Source organism: Lathyrus oleraceus, chromosome 4 (genome assembly GCF_024323335.1).
Source record: "Lathyrus oleraceus cultivar Zhongwan6 chromosome 4, CAAS_Psat_ZW6_1.0, whole genome shotgun sequence".
Lineage (NCBI taxonomy): Eukaryota > Viridiplantae > Streptophyta > Magnoliopsida > Fabales > Fabaceae > Lathyrus > Lathyrus oleraceus.
The window spans coordinates 232389596-232409991 of record NC_066582.1 but is presented as its reverse complement, the minus strand read 5'-3'; the positions used below and the strand labels follow the sequence as shown (position 1 = coordinate 232409991).

Sequence of the window (20396 nt, the reverse complement as noted above, 5' to 3'; positions counted from 1 at the left end):
GCCTTTGCTTTGGTTAAAGGTGAAACGGCTGGTGGATGGGGTTTCTTTCTTCGACATCTCAGAACGCATGTGGCTCCACAAGTCAATCTCTGTTTGATTTCTGATAGACATGCTGCCATTAAGAGTGCCTACAACAACCATGACAACGGATGACATGATCCTCCTTCTACCCATGTCTATTTCATTAGACATATTGCACAAAACTTCATGCGTGCAATAAAAGATAAGTATCTTCGCAAGAAGGTGGTGAATGATGGGTATGCTCTAACTCAGCCGTCATTTCAATATTATCGTGATGAAATTAGACTGTCTAATGAAGACGCATGGAGATGGATAAATAACATACCAGTAGAGCAGTGGACAATGGGCATTTAACAGAGGTTGTCGATGGGGCAACATGACAACAAACCTTGTCGATTGCATGAACGAGGTATTCAAAGGAATTAGAAATCTGCCAATAACCGCCTTCGTAAGATCGACCTATTATAGGTTGGCTTCTACGTTTGTAACCAGAGATGAAAGATGAAGTACATCGTTAATGTCTAGGCAAGTATTCAAATGAGTGTTGCATGAAAGTCATGAAAGAGGAGAGCATCAAAGCTAGCACAGACACTGTAACAGTCTTTGACCGTCATAGGCAAAATTTCAGCGTCCAAGAAACAATGAACCACAACGAGGGGAGACCAAATTTAGCCTATGCTGTTAGACTAAACAGAAGTTGGTGCGACTGTGGAAAATTCCAGGCCTTCCGCATTCCTTGCTCCCAAGTCATTGCAGCGTGCGCATATACTCGTCAAGACGCTTACAACCATTTATCTGATGTGTACAAGGCCGTAACCATCATGAATGTATATAATAAAAGCTTCTCGGTACTACCAATGGAGGAATACTGGCCTCCATATGAAGGTGATATAGTTCTGCATAACGACGAGATGCGTAGAAATAAAAAAGGAAGGCCAAACAACACACGTATCAGGACAAAAATGGATTCGACCGATAAAATGATAAGATTATGTAGTATCTGTCGTCAACCAGGACACAACAATAACAACTGTCCCAACCGAGGAGCATCATCTGGGTCATAAGCTTTTTGTAACATTGTATTTCTGTAACCTTCAATCATTATATATCATAAAGTTTGTGTTACAACGAGGTTCACAACAAACATCAGTACAAAATAAGCTAACTTAAAACAGAAATATTTCTAACTGATTACAACAATCAAATTGATGTCATCTCGACCGAACATCATTTCCCTAGCATCCTTATGAGTCTTCATCCGCACCCAACCAAAGATAGTGTCGAGTCTCTCAATACTTCTAATTTTTTCCTCTTCTGATATTTTCCCATCTAACTAACGAACCAGCTCCCTCTTCAGTTGCTCGAACGTAGTGATGTTCCAGAATAGCATCAGCATCTGAGGTTTGTCTCTCGCATAAATCACCTTTCCGTATCGGCGACGAACACCAAACATGATTGTCAAATGATTAATTGAGATGTGGGATAATGACTCACACAACATATCTATTTATAACAAAAAAATTGCATTTTACACTTAGGTGTCAATCCAATTGGCGCCTCCTTTGTAAAATTACACATAGGCGCCAATTGGATTGGCTATGGTACATGCCCTAGCCAATCCAATTGACGCCTCCATTCAAACTATAAGAGGAGTTGCCAATTGAATTGGCGCCTCCTCCTAAAAGTGGGGTAGTTTGAGAATATTTTTGAAACCAGGGCTTTTTTGGGAATTTCCTTGAAATTTTGGGTTATTTTGATTAGGGATGGCAATGGGCAGGGTATTATAGTACCCATCCCCATACCCGCGATTTGAAAATATCCTCGTGCCCGAGCCCATACATGCTTGGGTGTCAAAGTTAGCACTCGTACCCGTGCCCTCTGGATATGTAAGTATCCATACTTGTACCCCGCGACCCACATTCCTATTAAAAATAAATAGATCAATTATAAAATATCATATAATTTTAAATTTTTAAAAATATTAAAAGAAATTCAAACAATTTATTGTTGAAATAAACAAACACTTATATTAAATATGTAATTGTCTATCATTGATATACATTAAATATGTAATTGTCTATCATTGATATACATTTTATAATTGATAGACATACATTTTTATATAATAATATAAACTAAAATATATAAATAAAAATAAATATATAAAAATATATAGTGTGCGGGTATGGGGCGAGCTGGGTACCAAGGTGCCCATACTCGCACTCATACCCGTTTATTTTTATGGGTAATTACCCGAGTCCATGCCCGTACCAATTTTTGCAGATTTTTACCCTATCCGTTATGGATAAATTTGTGGGTGCCAATTGGGGATGGATCAAATTGCCATCCCTAATTTTGATAAAAAATTCCTATATGTATTTATTTATATTACCTTCGATCATATATATATATATATATATATATATATATATATATATATATATATATATATATATATATATATATATATATATATATATATATATATATATATATATATATATATATATATATGATATTTTTTAATTTTTAATATAATGAATAATCAATATCTCTAATTATTTCATGAGATACATAAAATATTTAATAAATTTAAAAAGTCAATTTTTCATATAAATAAAACCAACGAGATAATAAAAAAATATCTATATATGCCACAATCAAGCCGCGTTCTTTTTACTAGTTTATTTTATTTTATTTTAGGGTTTTCTTGCTAATCCTTTTTTTCTTACTTAGCAAATACATTTCTTTTATAATTTTATATTTTATACGTTATCACATGAAAAAAGTTACACACATAGGAAGAAACAGTATAAAAATTAAGCAGGCCTTTCATAAAATAATCAAATGGGCCTATATAAGAAAACAGTATATCTGAGATTTTCACTGTTCTTCTTCATGGTGAGGGAAGTGCAGGATACTTTGCCAAATCTAGACGCAGTAGAAATGGATAAGAAGCGGAGCCACAATATATATAATTATCAACTTTAATCCCACTTGAAACCAGTGATAATTGAGGATCATAATAATGACTTGTTAGTTTTCCTGCCAAATCTACTACCATAACTCCTCCATGCAACTCTAGTTTTGGCCTTGTAAAATACTTTGTAACCATTGCTGCAGTTTCCCGTAGGAAAGGATATCTTAATAATAAGTGCCATTGAGGAGTTATCGACTGTCATTAAAACACAAAAAAATTATCAGAAAATAACACAGACAATTCTAACATTTATCAGTAAAGTTAGTTAATATCATGTTACCGTTGCCATTCCAATTAAATACTGCCCTTGTCCAACATAATGAATATTATCCGGCATGCCGGGTAGGTCGGGACAAAATTCCCCTATTCTTCCTTTCTTCGGACCTCGTAGGTAAATTTTTCTGCACCTACTCCTGTAGAATATGAGTTTCAAAGTTTAACCATATAATGCCCATTAATATCTTTGTCATCTGTTTCAAAGTTGTTATCCTATTTAAAAATTAATGAAGTACTTACAAAATAGTTTCACAGTAGACAACGAATTTTTGGTCTGGTGCAACAGCAACTCCATTAGCAAAGTAGAGGTTACGTGCAAGCAATTCCACTTTTTTTGTTGCTGGATTATAGCTCATGAATCTCCCATGAGGTTTACCTTCCACAATATCAAGATAGAATTCCTTCAAACTGTATTTGTATGTAGCGTCTGTAAAATAAATCGTTCCATCTTCACCTACGTCAACCCCATCTGTTAAATTGAATTTCAACCCATCATATTCATTTGCCAGAACTTCAACCGTGGATTTCTTTCCTTTTTTTGTCACTCTCAGTAGCCCCTACATCATTAATATTATTGCCTGTTAAAGTGCAACACTAAAGAGAACCATCTCTAAGTTATAAGAATCTTAAATTTTATAAAAAATAATACATATGTTTAATTCTAAAAATTACAGCATAAAGATATAGCATAATGTATTGAGATTCATTTTTGGAACTTACCAAATAAGCGTCAGCAACTATGAGTTCACCGGTTTTTTCCAAAGCGAGTCCAAGTGGTCTTCCACCGGTGTTAACCCAGTTTTTAACAACCGAGTCAGCCGCCGATTTGTTCACTGTAATTCGCTTGATCCACCCGTCCACGCAGCCAGTGTAGATGAGACGGTTTCTCTTATCATAAGCCAGGTCTTCAGGTCCGTCTACTTTTCCTTCCCCTACAACTTCCGAACCAATCCGCATGCGCGGGTTGACAGCCGGAGCTGATGTGGTTCTCCGGGGTAACTCCCTGGATGGAAATTCAACCGGTTCGAATGGTTCGAGTTGGTAGAAAATCGCAGCTAATGCTACTGGGAAAATTATGACTAATATTGTTGTTGAAAGACATGATCGTGTTTGTTTTCTTTGAAATTGTGTGGAAGAAAAGGTTGCGCTTGATTCTGACATTGTGGTCTTGAGGCACACTAATTGGAAGTTGGAATAAGATAATATGCAATGCATTTAAATTGAATTGTCGAATAGTCCATACAAAGAGAACATGTGCGTGGGAAGGGAGCATGTGTCATAGAACTTCTTATAAATTTTTTATAAGCAGTAAAAGAATTGTTTTGTAATGGCAAATTTTAGAACGCCTACCAAAGTATAAAGTGATGTCTTTCTTTCTATCTTTAAGTGCACATTTATGCAATTAGGAGGTAATGTCTATTTTGAGTGTCTGAACGTTCACGATTTTGTCTTTTAAAAAATACACCTCATTAAATTGACATGTGTTAGTCGGTATACAAATTAATCTTAGTCACGATTTCAAAAAAATGTTGGATTATTTTAGTGAGTCGAGAACAAGATGTATTATCAATCATGCACAAGAAGTACTTGAAACACTAAACTAACGAGAAAAATAAACATAAGCAAATAAAAAAGAATAGAAAACAAAAAGAAAGGGTTATGCAAAAAAAAATCCCAAAACAAATCAAATCCTGCGGTAAAAACCACCACCCATGCAAAGAAATAAGTTAGAGTTATATAGTATTATATTTACATATAATCTTTTCTAGGGCGACAATTTGGGACCGTCTTGAGAAAAGGCGACGACGTGAGGTCACCCTTAAGTTTTTCTTGCCCATAGAATGAAAAAATATGGGATAAGACGTGTCTTGGATAAAGAGAAAGTTATAGTCATTACTAACCCACGTCTCCATAGGGAATAGAGATTCAATTGCCCACCTTTTGACTAGGGGACGATGATCTTTTCTAAGAAAACCCTAGGTATCGAGAACCCCTATAAATATGTTATCCCTCAAGGGGATAAAGGAGATTCTCAAGCCATATACATCAACTACTACTGAAAGAGCACTACACTCCTAGTAGCCCTAACACCGTCAATACAACCGTCGGCCTGAAATCGAGTAGCGCCGACCACCAAAAGGACCTCTCACCTCACATGAGTTGGTCCTTCAAATAGCCTCAAAAATCATTGCATAGACCACTGTGGGCCCTAATAAAATTAACTTGGGCCACTTCTTCCACTCCAACCATGGTATCCCCCTTTTCGTATGAAGATAACTAATATGGCCCTACATCATGTAGTAAACACCATCGCTGAAGATACACAAGATAGGTGTTTGTCGGGAACGTTGTATCCTCAGCTTTCCTGAAAACACTATAGGAATGACAGAGGTCAACATTGTTTTCTCTGAAGAGGATGTCACATGGATCAACCCTCATTACAATGTGTTGGTGTAAGCCTTAGAGGCCAATACTTTTGGTACTTGTATCGAATTATTTATTAATAATAAAAGGTTTTTTCTTTATTATGTTTATTTAATAAAGTCCCTAGAATAGATAGTTCGTTTAATGTATTAAGTGTGACTTAATCATGAGATCCCATTAAACATAAAGACACTATTCTTAAAGTATCCGTAGTCGAGTTTTGTTGTGAAATGGGATAACATTAAAGCATTAAGACTATTATGTATATAGACTGATGATCACATCTCATGGATCATGGATAAGGAGTTATCAAGTCTTAAACATAGGTATGAATATTAGGAGTAATATTTATACTGGATTGACCCGCTATGAGAATACCATATAGAATGTTATGTAAAGTGTCATAAGTTATTCTCATGGTGATAGTGGTGTATACCACCCTTCAACCTGAAACCACTATGGACCCTAAATGTAGAGTCGAGTGCTTTATTGCTGATCAAACATTGCCGTAACTAGACGAATATAAAGACAGTTGACGGGTACTCCACGAAGCATGCTGAGGGACATGAGTGACATAGATGGAATTTGCCCATCCTGCGTAATAGGATAAATGTCTACGAGCCCAATATTGAACTGAACAAGGATGACACGGTCTATGCCTTGTGTTCAATATATACATAGGGGCAAAAGGATAATTATACACATAAGTATTATCACAAAAGGATTTGTCAGATCACATGACATTTTCGTGTCTTGGGTAGCAGTGATGTGTTGCTAGATACCGCTCACTATTTATTATGTTAAATACGTGATTTAATATAATTGCAAATGTCGCGAAAACCTACAGGGTCACACACAAAAGGACGGATGAATGAGAGATAGAATAAATAAGGAACACCGTAAGGTACAGTGCACTTAAGTAAATTATAGAACATCATAAGGTACGGTGTACTTAAGTATAATAGGAAATATGGTAAGGTACCACGCACTTAAGTGGTTTTGGCATATCATAAGATATGGGCCACATACACTTAAGTGGGCTTTTTAGCTTGCAACCCACACAAGTGGTTCTATAAATATAACCCTTGTGCAGAAGCATTTGTGCAGTTGAAATTTCGTTTCTCTCTCTCTCTCTCTCTCATTCAAAGCCTTCATTCGTAGCAACTAGCACTGAGATTGAAGGAATCTGTTCGTGTGGACTGAGTAGAGGCGTTGTTACCATTTAACGTTCATGATCACTCCTTAGATCTACATCAAAGGTTTCAATCGCCACAAGAGGTAACGATTCTATCATTGATCATGCTCATTCGTAAGGATCACTAAAGGAGAAAATTTTAAATTTCCGTTGCATTTTGGATCGCTATTCTCCTTCATTGGTATCAGAGCCACTTACAAAACCATACATCTGATAGCTGTTTATTTTCTATATTTTCTGTATTAATGCGATTAAAAGATAAAATGAATCAAAGAATAAACGAGTAATTAAATTTGGCATCACGTGTGTACGATTTGGATGATTGATGTTGACTATGCTTCAGAATCCGACGTTAGTATGGTGAAGCAGCGATACATAGATCGTCCATAGGTTACACAATTGAGATCGATCAAGTTATATATATGATATAAGTAATTATGATGCAAAATATGGTATATATAATATACTATTTCTCTTTCGTTCATTCAAACACTTAATGGTTGTTTTCCTTTGAGCGATCAAGGGTTATTTGCTTCGGAATCCGACGAAAGTATGGTGAAGCAATGACATGTTGATCAATCATACTGAATTAACAATCGAGGTGTGTTTGACGGTATGAAATTGGTGCATTAGGGTTCATGACGGTACAAGGGTTGTGCTGTCAAAGAGTTATGCGATTATGGTTGTGATTGTGCAAGAGTTGTGCTTTAAAGTATCATGTGTTGATGCGAAAATTGACGTTGATTTAAAATGAATTATTCATTAAAATTTTGCATCGGGGTGTTGCCCCCTTGACCCCCGTTCGCTGAACGGTCAGCGGAACCACCGTGCGCTGACCAGGCAGCGGAACTCCCGGCTAACTCTGCGTAGTGTGACCGGTCGCCGAAATTTAATTTGGTTTGCTTAATTAACATAATTTAAATTAATAATAATAATGTGTTTATTATTATTGTCTTGTGGTGATCGGTTATGGCCTTAGTTTTCCTTTATTTTGTTTTGGAATTTTAAAATACAACTTGCGTGTCGTGCCTCTCTTTTAATCTCTTAATATAACTCTTTTTCTCATCTCACTCCCTCGTATGTAAAACGAGTTTCTTTTATGTAATGTAATGTTATGAAGAAAGAGAAGAATACAATATCAAAGGAGGACAACCTTGAAGATCTTGCTTGGAGAAGCTTAGATCGTTATTAGGTTAGCTTAAGTTCTCTCATTGGCTTGGGAGAACAATTGCGCTAGGGGCCATAACGGTTTCATTTTGTATGTATGTTGATGCATATGAATGTATGTTGATACATGTGAGAGATGATTTATATGATAAATAAGCCGATGAGATCAGAATAACTGCAAATTCCCTCAAATTAAATATTAAGTTTATGCTTTCCAAGTTTTAGCACTCATCAAGACTAGTATCGAATAATGTAGGTTTCACCTACGCGAGGTGCATATTCTATATTAAGGTGTGATGGGATAATTGTAATATCCAATTGCTAAAACAATGGGTCAAACTTAACTAAACAAATTATAATAAGATTATATATGTTTAGAAGCAAGAGTTGGAAATGATCCATGTGATGGATTGGAATAAGGAGTTATTCACCCAACTAAAATATTCGGGAGTTGTATTAGATACAATTGGAAGGAGTTTCTACCTAAATAACCTAGTTTCGTGTAATCCGCCTATGCAGACTTAAAACAAAGTGAAATGTGGATCTCGACCCACTAGAAAATCTTCCAACGGGATCTTCTGAATCAAATGGTTAGGGTCATTTGTTTTGAGTAAAATAGTGGGAGCATATTTAATTAAATGCCTAATTAAATATGTTATTGATAATTATATTTTCATTATTTTCATGTAGATTACCACGACAACAAACACCTCTAACAACATTTTGCAATCAATCCTTGATAAGGAAAAATTGTCTGGGACAATTTTTTTGGATTGGCACAAAATCTGAGGATTATCCTCAAACATGATAGAAAGCTATATGTCTTGGAGAAACCTGTTCCTGGAGAGGAACCTCCTAGTTCTGCACCTAAGGAAGAAATAGATGCTTATAAGAAGCATGTCTATGATGCCAATGAAACTGCTTGCCTCATGCTAGCTACCATGAACTCAGAGTTTCAGAAGCAACATGAGAACATGACAGCATTCGATATGATCAAACACCTTAAGATGCTCTATCAAGAGCAGGCAAGGCATGAAAGAATTGAAGTTTCAAAAGCCCTTTTTCAAGGCAAGTTAGTTGAAGGAGCCCCTGTAGGTCCCCATGTGCTTAAGATGATTGGGTATGTGGAGAACCTTGAGAGGTTGGTGTAATACCCCAAAATTTACCCTTCATTTTTCTTGGAAGCATGGGATTATGTTTCACATTGCATTAGCACCATACTAGGTCATACTCATTGCATACTGCATTAGTGACTTGGAAATCAGGGTTTGATTGACCATTCCTTAACCAGAAAAATTAGCAGGTTGAGAAGCTAAAAAGATAAAAAAAATTGATGTCAAAATTTGAGGCATAAATATCATCCAAATTGTATGTATTATCAATATAAACATACCATAAAATAAATCTTGCAACATAAAAATTACATGTGGGCTAAATTTTAATGTAATATGATTTTAAAAAAATTGCGATAGACTTTTCAAACCTTACACTTTACGTGCATGATATAATTTTGTTTTTCTATCCAAAATTAATATTTTATGATAAAACTATCAAATTATGTACCAATTCATAATTCTTGTGGACAAGTTATGAAAATATTTTGATATTTTATCCCAATTAATCATACAAATATAATAAAAATTCCTGTAGGATAAAATTCATTATACCACGTATAATTAATTACAATTTTATGTCTAATAATTTATGTGATCTCAAAACTTTAAAAAAATAATCTCAATTAATTTAAGGATGTTGTGGCTAATCTCAATTAATCAAAATTATAACGATCACTAGACATAGTAACTCAATTATATGAGAGAACAAAATTAAATAAATAAGATCTCTTATACAATTGCTTAACAAAATAATAACATTATAAATCAATTTTAATTTATGCACAAATTTAATTCAAAGATTAAATAATAAGGCATAATGATCAGTAAAAATGAAATCATATCGATATGAACAGAATCAAAATACATGTATAATAAAGTAGCCTAGCGGTAACATTCATGAATGCCATGGATCAAGACCTGAGTTTAGTACCCAACCATAGCAAAAACACAAAAATAATTTTATTACTTTTCACGCGATTACTGTTGCCATGAATGAGTGCGTGATGTTAGATTTATAGGCTTAGAATTACCTTCTGTTATTCATTTTTTTTTGCAGTTCTTTTCAAGTTATGCAGGTTATTTATGCCGGCATCGCCGTTGTTAGGCTTGTGCAGTAGCTTTGAGTTTGGATTGGTTTTGATACGATGCTGTTAGCTTTTCAGCTTCACGGCTTGTGCGGTTACGGCGATGCCGCCGTTTGGTTGTGGATTATGGTGGCTTGGCTGTTGCCGTTTGATTTAGAATAGTTGCGTTTTTGCACTCTTTCTGCTGTATTTCCTGCGATTTTGATGCAGGTTTTGGTTTGCAGCTGTTAGCTTTTCAGCTTCACGGCTTGTGCGCCGTTTCTGTTGTATTATTTGGATGCTGGCGGGAATTGGTATCCAACTTGCATTTTGATGTTTTTCGTTTTGCTTGAACCTGCGTTTTGCTCGTGTAGCATGTGTTGATGATGCAGTTTGGAAGCTAGCTGCGGCATGTTGGTTTGCAGCGCATTTGTGCAACAACTTTTTTTGATTTTGTGCTTTGACTATGCAGCGCTTTTTGGTTTATAGCTTAGTGGCTTACCGTCGTTTTGTACTGCTGGCTTGTGAATGAGCTACAACAGCTTTTCGCTGCAGCTTTTATTTTTCTTAATGTATACTAATAAATGTACAGTGTTATTTGGATGATGGTTAATTGAACAATGGATTTAAAATGGATTTGGTTAATTGTTTCAATGGATTTTGGATGTTAGAATATGGATCTGGATTAAATCAAATGGATATGGATTATGAATGGATTTAAATGGACTTGGTTGGTAAAAAAATGGATATTGGATATAAAAATGGATTTGGTTAAAATGAAATTGGATTATGAAGGGATTTAAATGGTTCACTAATAAAATCAAGAAATTCTAATAATAAAAGAAATGTCATGATTAATTTGTACTTAAAAACAATATACTAAAATTAATTAGCTAACGAAAAATGATGAAATGGTTATGAAATCGAACTAATTCTCCAAAGTTGATTTGAATCTCAAGAATCAAATTTTGAATTAAATCAAATTTGAACCTGTAAAATCCATTCACAACTTCCAGAATTAATTCGAAAATGATGGGACGACTACAGATCACATGATTAAAGATTCGGAGATTGATGGTTGACTTTGGTCAACAGTTGATCAAAAATGCGTATTTTCTCATGGACAAACGAATATGGACCACAACATCCTGAACCAACGACTTGTGCCAATGCCATGAACCAAACAAGATGAACATCGACCAATCGACAGTTCATACACAAGATCCTCGAATAGCAAAGCCATGAATCAGGATTTTAATCCATATGATGTGCAATGCCATAAACTTCAATCCGACTCCGATTTTATCAACCCCGAACCCTGAATCTGTGACGCCTGTCAGCAGATGAATGAATGAATGCACATGAACGAGTATGAATGAGGTTAGATGGATATCAAGTTATAGTCAGACGAAAAAGCGAAAAGGAGGGCAAATTTTGGGGTATGACAGGGGGGGATGAATAAATCACTAGTTAAAAACTTTGACAAAAATAGTTTTGAAAAATTTATGGCGCGCGAAAGTATCTCGAAAAAAATCTTCTATCCGGACCCACTACCAAAAAGTTTGGATATGCGTAATAGTAATCACGGTATGATAATGAATCGTAAATTGTCCAAACACAATTAATCACAACCAGTTGAATGCAAAGCAACAAGGATAGTCTACTTCCAATGATAATTCACAAAAGAAAAATTGAGATAATTTGTCGAACACCTAATATGCAATCAATATTGTTTGGAATTTTATGTGGTATTGTTGATCTTAAAACCCAATCACAACCTAGGGAATTATGATCAACTCAACAAAACTAATTTCAAAATGTAATAAAAAATAATATCCTAACAACTTGATCGCATGATTGATGAAATCAATAATTTGCAAAATAAAAATAAAAGAGAGAGAGATAGATAGATAGATAGATAGATAGAGAGAGAGAGAGAGAGAGTACATAAGGATTTGTTTAGCCAGTTTCCCAATCGACCTCACTATGGGTACGTCTTCCCTCAACTCAAACTAGAATTGAGATATTGTATTTAACCTTACTTCGCAAAAAGAGTATACAAGAGAAATGTAGCAATCCAATCACACAAACCATAAGCTTAATGTTGATTCTAAATCTTTCGCTTCCCATGATCAAAGCTTGATCAAGTAACCCAATAATGCCGCTCTGATTCACCGTTTCACGTTACTTCTTTGCAAGAAACCCCTTTTTCTTCAAAGCTTTCACTCGATCGAATCTAAAACTCACAATTATTGTAACCCAAGATTTACCAATGCGATCCACTGTTACACACTACTCCTTTGCAAACCTCTCGTTCTTCAAAGACTTCACTCGATCGGATCTGGATTACGTAATCTTGTCCAAAACCTTCAAACCCTAACCGATCTTAAAGGAAAACCCCAACCCGATTTTCTGATTTGAAACCTTCAAAGATCTTAACCCCATCACTTCCGCCTTATGAGCGGGAGGTGAAGGGATATTATGCATGTGGAGAACCTCACGCCAAATTTGCTCACGACAGGTATTCAAGGGCGTGAAGTTATTTATAGCCTTACCCACCCTTTTGAATGCAGTTTTGTTTTTTATGGTTAAGGAATAATTGTTCTTCCTCTGGTGATGTAAGCCTTCGGAGTTGGGAACATACTCCTTGACATCATGCGCTTTCTTTTCAGCGTTGCTCTCCTTGCCTTTATGTAGCACTCTGCTCGGGTGACCACTTTTGCCAATGAAAGCGCCGAATTCTAGGCGGTGGATTCATTAAAGTTCCCCACCTTGAGTCCATTTTGGAACTCCCCCACAAACATTTCTTGGTTTGGTGGGACGACCCTGGTGGTGGCCTCGTTAAAGCGGGCGAGGTAGTCCGTCAGTGACTCTGATGGATCCTGGTGTATGTTAAACAGACTTGTGGTGGACATTTTCCTCTGATGACTGGCGGAAAAATGGTGCACTAACTTCTTTACTAGTTCCTAGTAGTTGTTGATGGAGGCACGAGGTAAACCCATATACCATCGAATTGAGACATCTCTAAAGGGGCCAGATAACAACTTGCACTTCAGGGGGTCAGATGCTCCTATGGTGAGATCGTAGGGATCGTTGCGCCCATCAAACTTGGCCAAAGAGGGAGGTTTCTAACCCTCGGGAATAGGCGCCCCCCATATCTCGTATAAGAGTGGCTAGGGATCTAACAATTATGTCTCCTCCTAGGGATTGGACTCCCATTGGTGCTATCTGATGATGTGTATGTCGTCCTCAAGCGCCTAGTTATAATGAAATCATTTGTCCATGATAGCATACATCTCCGCCAGGGCGTCAACATCACCGCTACCCCTGGTACCTTCTGGCATAAGGAATGAAGCTTTCCTATAAACCATGGCTGAAAATGGCTAGGTGTAGGAGGGAAGGGTAACAACGAGCGAGATGATGGTAATGAAGATGATGTGACTCATGTTAGTTTTATCAAGGCCTCACAGTGGGCGCCACTGTATTGGTAAAAAGTACAGGTGTGCATGTTCCTCCTGCAAGGGCATAGGAACTCTGAGGTCTTAGTAGGTATATTACGATGTATGGTGGTTATGACTTGCCCACGATGGCGAAAAGCTCTGTATGACAATGTTTTATGGTGGTTTTAAGAGTCCTGCACGTGAAAGGAGTATCCCTTGACCTCTTGAGTTATCATCTAACAAATCAGTATCCAAGAGGTCCATGCAAATTGGATTTGCATAGTTGGTTTTACCATTAACATCCTTACCTTCAATGGGCAGTCCCAAAAGCATGTAGACGTATTCTAACGTCACGATACACTCACCGATTAGGAACCAAAATGTGTGTGTCTCTGGACACCGTCTTTCTCATAAAGCAAGAATGAATTTGTTATCTATGGACCAAGACAAAATCTTGCTTATATGACCAAAATCGGCGAGTTCAACATAAGGTTGAATCATCGGGTCCATATGGACATATTCGTGGACCCGAGTCCGGAACCTTAAAACATCCTATAAAAGAAAGAACAAAAAACTTGACTAAGTTGGTATGTTATTAAAAGGGACATACTCATGTCTACAATCTGCCTTAACATATGACAAAGATGGATCTGCATGACGATGAAACATCTGATAGTGTTTCTATAACCCGTATCCATGATCAGAAGGCGAATTAAAGGTGGGAGACATGTTTCTTACCAAAGAATAATGTGTGCGACCTATCAAAAAATTCCACATGAACAACTCGGCTGATTTCACAATGAAACGCACTGATTCTAGAAGGTATGTCATCGAATGTCGTAACATCCTTTGTAAGTTTCGTTTGGCCTCGTCTTACAAAAAAATGACTCTAGGGAGATCGCTTCAATAAACCCACCTCACAGTTGCATTGCAACTTACGTTGAACAAGATCACCGTAAATTAAGCGTTGCATTGATATGTCAAGACATTCCGCCGTTGGTTAATAAAGACCCGTCAGTGAAGGTGAGTATAATTATATCACATATCAGAACAACATATAATTATACTCCATCTTACAAGAAAGCCTGGATTGCGAGGACAAAGGTTGTTGAACAGGTATTCGGCAACTGGGAGGATTCATACGAAGAATTGCCACGGTTTTTATGGGCACTAAAAACATATGTCTCAGGAACTGTGGCAATTATGGAGACATTGCCGGCAATGATGCCAGACGGAACATATGTTACATGTAATAGAATCTTTCACCGTCTCTTTTGGGTGTTTGGCCCATGCATCAAAGATTTCACATTCTACAAACCTATTATTCAAATTGATGGCACTTGGTTATACGGCAAATACAAGGGTACTTTGCTTATGGCGGTTGCACAAGACGGAAACAACAATGTATTTCACATTGCCTTTGCTTTGGTTAAAGGTGAAACGGCTGGTGGATGGGGTTTCTTTCTTCGACATCTCAGAACGCATGTGGCTCCACAAGTCAATCTCTGTTTGATTTCTGATAGACATGCTGCCATTAAGAGTGCCTACAACAACCATGACAACGGATGACATGATCCTCCTTCTACCCATGTCTATTTCATTAGACATATTGCACAAAACTTCATGCGTGCAATAAAAGATAAGTATCTTCGCAAGAAGGTGGTGAATGATGGGTATGCTCTAACTCAGCCGTCATTTCAATATTATCGTGATGAAATTAGACTGTCTAATGAAGACGCATGGAGATGGATAAATAACATACCAGTAGAGCAGTGGACAATGGGCATTTAACAGAGGTTGTCGATGGGGCAACATGACAACAAACCTTGTCGATTGCATGAACGAGGTATTCAAAGGAATTAGAAATCTGCCAATAACCGCCTTCGTAAGATCGACCTATTATAGGTTGGCTTCTACGTTTGTAACCAGAGATGAAAGATGAAGTACATCGTTAATGTCTAGGCAAGTATTCAAATGAGTGTTGCATGAAAGTCATGAAAGAGGAGAGCATCAAAGCTAGCACAGACACTGTAACAGTCTTTGACCGTCATAGGCAAAATTTCAGCGTCCAAGAAACAATGAACCACAACGAGGGGAGACCAAATTTAGCCTATGCTGTTAGACTAAACAGAAGTTGGTGCGACTGTGGAAAATTCCAGGCCTTCCGCATTCCTTGCTCCCAAGTCATTGCAGCGTGCGCATATACTCGTCAAGACGCTTACAACCATTTATCTGATGTGTACAAGGCCGTAACCATCATGAATGTATATAATAAAAGCTTCTCGGTACTACCAATGGAGGAATACTGGCCTCCATATGAAGGTGATATAGTTCTGCATAACGACGAGATGCGTAGAAATAAAAAAGGAAGGCCAAACAACACACGTATCAGGACAAAAATGGATTCGACCGATAAAATGATAAGATTATGTAGTATCTGTCGTCAACCAGGACACAACAATAACAACTGTCCCAACCGAGGAGCATCATCTGGGTCATAAGCTTTTTGTAACATTGTATTTCTGTAACCTTCAATCATTATATATCATAAAGTTTGTGTTACAACGAGGTTCACAACAAACATCAGTACAAAATAAGCTAACTTAAAACAGAAATATTTCTAACTGATTACAACAATCAAATTGATGTCATCTCGACCGAACATCATTTCCCTAGCATCCTTATGAGTCTTCATCCGCACCCAACCAAAGATAGTGTCGAGTCTCTCAATACTTCTAATTTTTTCCTCTTCTGATATTTTCCCATCTAACTAACGAACCAGCTCCCTCTTCAGTTGCTCGAACGTAGTGATGTTCCAGAATAGCATCAGCATCTGAGGTTTGTCTCTCGCATAAATCACCTTTCCGTATCGGCGACGAACACCAAACATGATTGTCAAATGATTAATTGAGATGTGGGATAATGACTCACACAACATATCTATTTATAACAAAAAAATTGCATTTTACACTTAGGTGTCAATCCAATTGGCGCCTCCTTTGTAAAATTACACATAGGCGCCAATTGGATTGGCTATGGTACATGCCCTAGCCAATCCAATTGACGCCTCCATTCAAACTATAAGAGGAGTTGCCAATTGAATTGGCGCCTCCTCCTAAAAGTGGGGTAGTTTGAGAATATTTTTGAAACCAGGGCTTTTTTGGGAATTTCCTTGAAATTTTGGGTTATTTTGATTAGGGATGGCAATGGGCAGGGTATTATAGTACCCATCCCCATACCCGCGATTTGAAAATATCCTCGTGCCCGAGCCCATACATGCTTGGGTGTCAAAGTTAGCACTCGTACCCGTGCCCTCTGGATATGTAAGTATCCATACTTGTACCCCGCGACCCACATTCCTATTAAAAATAAATAGATCAATTATAAAATATCATATAATTTTAAATTTTTAAAAATATTAAAAGAAATTCAAACAATTTATTGTTGAAATAAACAAACACTTATATTAAATATGTAATTGTCTATCATTGATATACATTAAATATGTAATTGTCTATCATTGATATACATTTTATAATTGATAGACATACATTTTTATATAATAATATAAACTAAAATATATAAATAAAAATAAATATATAAAAATATATAGTGTGCGGGTATGGGGCGAGCTGGGTACCAAGGTGCCCATACTCGCACTCATACCCGTTTATTTTTATGGGTAATTACCCGAGTCCATGCCCGTACCAATTTTTGCAGATTTTTACCCTATCCGTTATGGATAAATTTGTGGGTGCCAATTGGGGATGGATCAAATTGCCATCCCTAATTTTGATAAAAAATTCCTATATGTATTTATTTATATTACCTTCGATCATATATATATATATATATATATATATATATATATATATATATATATATATATATATATATATATATATATATATATATATATATATATATATATATATATATATATGATATTTTTTAATTTTTAATATAATGAATAATCAATATCTCTAATTATTTCATGAGATACATAAAATATTTAATAAATTTAAAAAGTCAATTTTTCATATAAATAAAACCAACGAGATAATAAAAAAATATCTATATATGCCACAATCAAGCCGCGTTCTTTTTACTAGTTTATTTTATTTTATTTTAGGGTTTTCTTGCTAATCCTTTTTTTCTTACTTAGCAAATACATTTCTTTTATAATTTTATATTTTATACGTTATCACATGAAAAAAGTTACACACATAGGAAGAAACAGTATAAAAATTAAGCAGGCCTTTCATAAAATAATCAAATGGGCCTATATAAGAAAACAGTATATCTGAGATTTTCACTGTTCTTCTTCATGGTGAGGGAAGTGCAGGATACTTTGCCAAATCTAGACGCAGTAGAAATGGATAAGAAGCGGAGCCACAATATATATAATTATCAACTTTAATCCCACTTGAAACCAGTGATAATTGAGGATCATAATAATGACTTGTTAGTTTTCCTGCCAAATCTACTACCATAACTCCTCCATGCAACTCTAGTTTTGGCCTTGTAAAATACTTTGTAACCATTGCTGCAGTTTCCCGTAGGAAAGGATATCTTAATAATAAGTGCCATTGAGGAGTTATCGACTGTCATTAAAACACAAAAAAATTATCAGAAAATAACACAGACAATTCTAACATTTATCAGTAAAGTTAGTTAATATCATGTTACCGTTGCCATTCCAATTAAATACTGCCCTTGTCCAACATAATGAATATTATCCGGCATGCCGGGTAGGTCGGGACAAAATTCCCCTATTCTTCCTTTCTTCGGACCTCGTAGGTAAATTTTTCTGCACCTACTCCTGTAGAATATGAGTTTCAAAGTTTAACCATATAATGCCCATTAATATCTTTGTCATCTGTTTCAAAGTTGTTATCCTATTTAAAAATTAATGAAGTACTTACAAAATAGTTTCACAGTAGACAACGAATTTTTGGTCTGGTGCAACAGCAACTCCATTAGCAAAGTAGAGGTTACGTGCAAGCAATTCCACTTTTTTTGTTGCTGGATTATAGCTCATGAATCTCCCATGAGGTTTACCTTCCACAATATCAAGATAGAATTCCTTCAAACTGTATTTGTATGTAGCGTCTGTAAAATAAATCGTTCCATCTTCACCTACGTCAACCCCATCTGTTAAATTGAATTTCAACCCATCATATTCATTTGCCAGAACTTCAACCGTGGATTTCTTTCCTTTTTTTGTCACTCTCAGTAGCCCCTACATCATTAATATTATTGCCTGTTAAAGTGCAACACTAAAGAGAACCATCTCTAAGTTATAAGAATCTTAAATTTTATAAAAAATAATACATATGTTTAATTCTAAAAATTACAGCATAAAGATATAGCATAATGTATTGAGATTCATTTTTGGAACTTACCAAATAAGCGTCAGCAACTATGAGTTCACCGGTTTTTTCCAAAGCGAGTCCAAGTGGTCTTCCACCGGTGTTAACCCAGTTTTTAACAACCGAGTCAGCCGCCGATTTGTTCACTGTAATTCGCTTGATCCACCCGTCCACGCAGCCAGTGTAGATGAGACGGTTTCTCTTATCATAAGCCAGGTCTTCAGGTCCGTCTACTTTTCCTTCCCCTACAACTTCCGAACCAATCCGCATGCGCGGGTTGACAGCCGGAGCTGATGTGGTTCTCCGGGGTAACTCCCTGGATGGAAATTCAACCGGTTCGAATGGTTCGAGTTGGTAGAAAATCGCAGCTAATGCTACTGGGAAAATTATGACTAATATTGTTGTTGAAAGACATGATCGTGTTTGTTTTCTTTGAAATTGTGTGGAAGAAAAGGTTGCGCTTGATTCTGACATTGTGGTCTTGAGGCACACTAATTGGAAGTTGGAATAAGATAATATGCAATGCATTTAAATTGAATTGTCGAATAGTCCATACAAAGAGAACATGTGCGTGGGAAGGGAGCATGTGTCATAGAACTTCTTATAAATTTTTTATAAGCAGTAAAAGAATTGTTTTGTAATGGCAAATTTTAGAACGCCTACCAAAGTATAAAGTGATGTCTTTCTTTCTATCTTTAAGTGCACATTTATGCAATTAGGAGGTAATGTCTATTTTGAGTGTCTGAACGTTCACGATTTTGTCTTTTAAAAAATACACCTCATTAAATTGACATGTGTTAGTCGGTATACAAATTAATCTTAGTCACGATTTCAAAAAAATGTTGGATTATTTTAGTGAGTCGAGAACAAGATGTATTATCAATCATGCACAAGAAGTACTTGAAACACTAAACTAACGAGAAAAATAAACATAAGCAAATAAAAAAGAATAGAAAACAAAAAGAAAGGGTTATGCAAAAAAAAATCCCAAAACAAATCAAATCCTGCGGTAAAAACCACCACCCATGCAAAGAAATAAGTTAGAGTTATATAGTATTATATTTACATATAATCTTTTCTAGGGCGACAATTTGGGACCGTCTTGAGAAAAGGCGACGACGTGAGGTCACCCTTAAGTTTTTCTTGCCCATAGAATGAAAAAATATGGGATAAGACGTGTCTTGGATAAAGAGAAAGTTATAGTCATTACTAACCCACGTCTCCATAGGGAATAGAGATTCAATTGCCCACCTTTTGACTAGGGGACGATGATCTTTTCTAAGAAAACCCTAGGTATCGAGAACCCCTATAAATATGTTATCCCTCAAGGGGATAAAGGAGA

The 20396-nt window shown here is 36.2% G+C and overlaps 1 protein-coding gene across 3 annotated transcripts; it reads right to left on the bottom strand.

Moving 5' to 3' along the window:
- Window positions 1–2804: 2804 nt before the first annotated feature.
- LOC127135383 (protein STRICTOSIDINE SYNTHASE-LIKE 6) lies at window positions 2805–19672 on the bottom strand. Of its 3 annotated transcripts, none has more exons than XM_051062111.1 (4): window positions 3998–4573; window positions 3518–3834; window positions 3282–3414; window positions 2805–3196 (listed from the first exon to the last, which is right to left on the bottom strand). In XM_051062111.1, exons 1-4 carry the CDS (start codon window positions 4490–4492, stop codon window positions 2918–2920), a joined length of 1224 nt encoding a protein of 407 aa, XP_050918068.1. In that variant the 5' UTR covers window positions 4493–4573; the 3' UTR covers window positions 2805–2917. The 3 variants fall into 3 exon arrangements, with proteins under 3 accessions (XP_050918068.1, XP_050918070.1, XP_050918069.1); XM_051062113.1 differs by lacking the exons at window positions 3282–3414; window positions 3518–3834; window positions 3998–4573 and adding exons at window positions 18372–18504; window positions 18608–18924; window positions 19088–19672 and having other exon boundaries at window positions 2806–3196; XM_051062112.1 differs by lacking the exons at window positions 2805–3196; window positions 3282–3414; window positions 3518–3834; window positions 3998–4573 and adding exons at window positions 17942–18286; window positions 18372–18504; window positions 18608–18924; window positions 19088–19672.
- Between the last annotated feature and the right edge of the window lie 724 nt (window positions 19673–20396).